General features: G+C 43.0%; 1 protein-coding gene across 2 annotated transcripts in view; it reads left to right on the top strand.

The window, feature by feature from the left end:
• WNK3 (WNK lysine deficient protein kinase 3) overlaps nucleotides 1-6,000 on the top strand; it is a 192,030-nt gene that overhangs the window by 76,335 nt on the left and 109,695 nt on the right. For both annotated transcript variants that reach the window (XM_011991993.1, XM_011991994.1), the window contains exon 7: nucleotides 3,258-3,477. In XM_011991993.1, coding sequence (XP_011847383.1) covers nucleotides 3,258-3,477 — 220 coding nt within the window. The remainder of the gene's footprint in view (nucleotides 1-3,257; nucleotides 3,478-6,000) is intronic.

A 6,000-nucleotide genomic window follows, 5' to 3' on the forward strand; every position in this document is an offset into this window, starting at 1 on the left:
GCTTTTGCCTCCCTTTAGGTTTTATTTCTTATTTTATTTTTAATTTATTATTATTATTATTATTTTGAGACGGAGTCTCACTCTGTTACCCAGGCTGAAGTGTAGTGGTACGATCTTGACCCACTGCAACCTCTGCCTCCCGGGTTCTAGCGATTCTCCTGCCTCAGCCTCCTGAGTATCTGGGATTGCAGGCTCATGCCATCACACCTGGCTAATTTTTGTATTTTTAGTAGAGACGGGGTTTTACCGTGTTGGCCAGGCTGGTCTCCAACTCCTGGCCTCAAGTGATCCACCCGTCTCGGCCTCCCAAAGTGCTGTCATTACAGGTGTGAACCACTGCGCCCGGCCTGCCACCCTTTAGTTTCAGCTTTGGACAGTTGCTGACTTTAAATTGGTAGGTTTGTCTTTTGATTTTTACTTCGTTATTGATGATTATTAGTAAAGGTGATATATCCTTAGTAGAAATTTTCATGGGATTATTGGCCATTTGTATATCTTTGCAGAAATATCTATTCAACTCTTTTGCCCATTTTTAATTGGCTTGTTTGGTTTTTTGTTGTTGAGATAAGAGCTTAGGCATGCTTGTAAACATGAGACTAAAAACACTATAGAAGTAGCTATTTTAGTTCGGATTCTGATTGTTGTTTGTACAGCCTTTAAATATGTTCTGTTACCAAAGAGCATTGGAGTATTGAAAAGGATTTATAGCATATTAGTATATTGGAAAAAGCAGAGGCTTCATCATCAGACTTAAAGTCAAATCTGGACTCACACTTAGCCTGTGTGACCTTGAGCCAAGTTAGTAATTACATAAAACAAGTATTATTTTGATGACTAAAAGGATAATAGGCTGAGGGTGGTGGCTTACCCCTGTAATCCTAGTGCTTTGGGAGGCTGAGGCAGGAGGATCACTTGAGGCCAGGAGTTCAAGAACAGCCTGGGAAGCAAAATGAGACCCTTGTCTCTACAAAATATTAAAATGAAAAAATTAGCCAGGCATAGTGGCACACGCCTGTAGTCCCAGCCCCTGGGGAGGCTGAAGTGGGAGGATTGCTTGAACCCAGGAGTTGGAGGCTACAATGAACTATGATTGTACTCTAGCCTGGATGACAGAGTAAGACCCTGTCTTAAAAACAAACAGGCTGGGTGCGGTGGCTCACACCTGTAATACCAGCACTTTGGGAGGCTGAGGCGGACAGATCACTTGAGGTCAGGAGTTTGAGACCAGCCTGGCCAACATGATGAAACCCCAGCTCTACAAGAAATACAAAAATTAGCTGGGTGTGGTGGTGGGTGCCTATAATCCCAGCTACTCTGGGGGCTGAGGCAGGAGAATTGCTTGAACCTGGGAGGTGGAGGTTGCAGTGAGCCGAGATCTTGCGACTGCACTCCAGCCTGGGCAACAGAGTGAGACGCCATCCCAAAACAAGCAAGCAAACAAGCAAACTAATAAACCAAAATAATGTTACTGTAAATAATAAAAATTTTACAGTAAAAATTCACTATAAAACAGTAAAAATTTTTATTGAGAGGCAGAGGCTTTACTTGATTGTGCCTCCTTAAACACATTTCACTTTAGTCTTAGGGACGGGCACAGTGGCTCACGCCTGAGGCTGAGGCGGGCGGATCACAAAATCAAGAGATTGAGACCATCCTGGCCAACATGGTGAAACCACGTTTCTACTAAAAAATACAAAAATTAGCTGGGCGTGGTGGCACACACCTGTAGTCCCAGCTACTTGGGAGGCTGAGGCAGGAAAATCGCTTGAACCCAGGAAGTAGAGGTTGCAGTGAGTCAAGATCACGTGACTGCACTCCGTCTCAAACACACACACACACACACACACACACACACACACACATCTCACGTTAGTCTTAAAAGTAATTCATTTGAGCAGCTTTATCTTTTTTTTAAAAAAATCAACTTTGTATGGAATGATGGCTTGTTCTATTTATGACACTGTCTTAGTTAAGTATTTGTCACTTGGTCACTAAAAGTGTAGGGGGTTGAAAATCCTCAACTTACAGGATATCATGCTGTGTATATACTTTTTCTCTTTAAGTAGTATAGGAAGAGGTCTCTGTAGACATTATGCAGTATATCAGTTTCAGCTCTCCCTGACCTGTAATACAGAGAGTTTAAATATTATGTATCTTTTTTAAAAGTTAGTAAAAGAAAACTAAATTAACTTATCCAGCTTGTAAACAAATCTTTTGAAGCTATGTCCTTTGTTTCTCTTCAGAGATGGTTAATCCCTAATACTAGGCTAGGGTTGTATCCATTATATGTATACTCTGGTCTAAAACCAGAGTTAAGTACGAAAACCACTGGACTTTGCGGAACCACATTAGCTTCACCCATGGCATTCTGTAAAGTACACTGACTAGATTATTGATGGAGACAGTGACTTCTATTTATAACATTCGTAAAAAGAGTTTGAATTTTTAATGTACTTTAGAGTTTATAAATCTGCAAGAGTTTTTGGTTCCCTTTGCTGAGAATCTACTGTTTGAGTCTGAGTAACTTAAGCCAGTGGCTTAGGGAAATTTGCCTAACATGTACTAAGCTACTTCTCCAATTCTCACTAGGCATAATTTTGTGTATGTTAAACTTTGTTATTTAGATGTATTACTGGTTAATAATTCGTTTTTTGTTTTGTTTTGTTTTTTTGTTTTTTGTTTTTTTTTTGAGACGGAGTCTCGCTCTGTCGCCCAGGCTGGAGTGCAGTGGCACAATCTCGGCTCACTGCAAGCTCCGCTCCGCCTCCCGGGTTCACGCCATTCTCCTGCCTCAGCTTCCCAAGTAGCTGGGACTACAGGCGCATGCCGCCACGCCCGGCTAATTTTTTGTAATTTTAGTAGAGACGGGGTTTCACCATGTTAGCCAGGATGGTCTCGAACTCCTGACCTCATGATCCACCCGCCTCGGCCTTCCAAAGTGCTGGGATTACAGACGTGAGCCACTGCGCCCGGCCAATAATTCGTTTTTAATTGAAGTCACTCCGTATGCATGTTAGTTGGGATTTCTTTGCATCCCTGGTAATAAGTTGGATATAAGATTTTTTGTTGTTTTTGCTTCCACAGTATCTGTTAAAGAAAGAGATGTGGTTTTTATAACAAGGCAGATTAATGATTAAATTGATAGAAAATTTCAAATAAGTTTTTTGCTTTTATACAATTAATTTTTAGTAATTAAAGGGTCTACATCTTGCTATGATTGGAAGAACTGATAATGAGATATGTGTTTCGTTTATTAGGTTGTCTATCAGGGACCTATTAAACCATGCATTTTTTGCTGAGGATACAGGACTGAGGGTGGAGTTAGCAGAAGAAGATGATTGCTCAAATTCATCCCTGGCTTTAAGACTCTGGGTTGAAGACCCTAAAAAATTGAAAGGCAAACACAAAGACAATGAAGCTATTGAATTTAGTTTCAATTTAGAAACAGATACACCTGAGGAAGTAGCATATGAAATGGTAAGTTAATCATACCACTATTCCCCTCACCTCTTATTTTATCAGGGTTCATTCCTTTCTCCTTTCTCCTTTTCATTGCTTTCTTTCCTCTCATTTTCTCCTTTTTTTTTTTTTTTTTTTTTTTGTGAGATGGAGTCTCACTCTGTCACCCAGGCTGGAGTGCAGTGGTGCGATCTCGGCTCACTGCAAGCTCTGCCTCCTGGGTTCACGCCATTCTCCTGCATCAGCCTCCCAAGTAGCTGGAACTACAGGCGCCCGCCACCACGCCTGGCTAATTTTTTGTATTTTTAGTAGAGACGGGGTTTCACCGTGTTAGCCAGGCTGGTCTTGAACTCCTGACCTTGTGATCCACCTGCCTCAGCCTCCCAAAGTGCTGGGATTACAGGCGTGAGCCACTGAGCCCGGCCTTCTCCTTTTTTCTTTAAATTGTTATGTGGTTGTGAACTATATCACTATGACACAGTATATTAAATTTGTATGTAGAGTGTAAAGAATAATAAAGCTCTACATTTATTAAGAAATAGAACATTACCATTACCTTAAAAGCCATCTGAGTGCCTCTCTCATTTGCATTTTCCTCCCTCATCACCATGAGTAATATCTACCTAGACTTTTTTTTGTTTTGTTTTGAAACGGAGTCTCGCTCTGTCGCCCAGGTTGGAGTGCTGTGGCACAATCTTGGCTCACCGCGACCTCCACCTCCCAGGTTCAAGCAATTCTCCTGTCTCAGCCTCCCGAGTTACTGGGATTACAGGTGCCTGCCACCACTCCCAGTGGAGATGTGGTTTTACCATGTTAGCCATGTTAGCCAGGCTAGTCTCCAACTCCTGACCTCAAGTGATCCTCTCCCCTTGGCTTCCCAAAGTGTTGGGATTACAGGTGTGAGCCACTGTGCCCGGCCCTCTACCCAGAGTTTTGTGTTACTCATTTCTTTGTTTTTCATCATAGTTTACCTATGTAATGTATTGTTTTGTTTTGAAGACTGAATGGCAAGCATGCACCTAGCTGGTGGGAAGGGGCAGTATTGGTACAATTAGGTGAAGAGTCCCAGAAGAGGATAAGCTGAAGAGAATTTCTCAGTCATAGCAAGTGTGGCTTCAGTTTCCCTAAGAGTTTACAAGAGTTACTTCTGGGGAAGTGAGAGGGTAAGGTTCTGAATGAGGCCAGGAAAATACACCTATGCCTCAGCATAGTCAGGTCACCGGCAGGGCTATTGTGCAGACCAGAAATTAGTTGTCTGGTTACCATATGGTTTGATGGGAAGTGGGCCACTCTGACTCTTTGCTTCCAATCTCTCTGTGACTAGCCCCCACCCTCAATAGATCACAGCAGGCAACTTCTGTGGGGTGAAATGCATGTCCACACCTGCTCCAGGCAGCTGCAGTGCTGGTAGGAGGGTGTGCAGGAGCCGCAGCAGTATGTACTCAAAACCAGCCGAGGCTCACCTGGGCATTCTGACCTCAGGTTAAAAAGAAGGATGGGGCAATGACAGTGGGAACTTGGAAATGATAACCTTTAACATGTCTTTCTGATCATACTGTTCTAAACTGGAATGATTATTTTGGACATCTGGTACACAACTATCACCCTGGCATTTCCCATTACCACCTTCCTAGACTTCTCTGCTTCACTCCTGTATTTAATTTTGAATTTCCTAAATTCCATGTCTTCAGGGGACATGGGAGTGGTTGGGTCCACTTTCAGCTCCTGGAAGCCACTCTTCAGTCCTTTCACATGTCTCCACCCCATCTTCAAAGCCAGCAATGGCATATTGAATCCTTCTAGTGTCAGCAGCTGGTAAAAGATTCACTGAGATAATCTCCCTAGATTAAGGCCAATTGTGGTATGTATTATAGCAAACACAGTGATGGGAGTGATATATGCACAGGTTTGGGGATTAAGAGGGAGCATCTTAAAGCAGATTGCAGGACTGAGAATGATATGTCATGGTACCTCCTCAAATGATCTTCTCTACTGTTCAGCCTTGTTCCTCTGAGATGAGAAGGCAGAACCTTTTCTTCTTTTCTCCTCTAATGCCTAGTAAGACGTAGTACTTTGCTGTTAGCATACTTGCCTCTGCCTAGAATGTTGGTCTCCACTCCAAACTTCTGCACATCCGTCAATAGTGTGCATGTTCCTTTTTTGGCTTTAATTCAGGTCAGAATTTACCTTCCAGGCTGGATGCGGTGGCTCATGCCTGTCATCCCAGCATTTTGGGGAGGCCGAGGTGAGAGGATTGCTTGAACCCAGGAGTTCGAGACCAAAGCCCGAGCAATATAGGGAGACCCTGTCTCTACAAAAAATTAAAAATTAGCCAGGTGTGGTGGTGCATGCCTGTGATCCCAGCTACTCGGGAGGCTGAGGTGAGAGGATCACTCGAGCCTGGGAGGTTGAGGCTGCATTGACCTATCATGGTACCACTGCATTCTAGCCTGGGCAACAGAGTGAGACCCTGTGTCTCAGAAACAAATCAAATAAAATAGAATTCTTCTGTGAAAACACTTACTCTATTACCTCCAGAGA

The sequence above is a fragment of the Mandrillus leucophaeus genome, unplaced genomic scaffold, assembly GCF_000951045.1.
Source record: "Mandrillus leucophaeus isolate KB7577 unplaced genomic scaffold, Mleu.le_1.0 Scaffold400, whole genome shotgun sequence".
Taxonomy (NCBI): Eukaryota; Metazoa; Chordata; class Mammalia; order Primates; family Cercopithecidae; genus Mandrillus; species Mandrillus leucophaeus.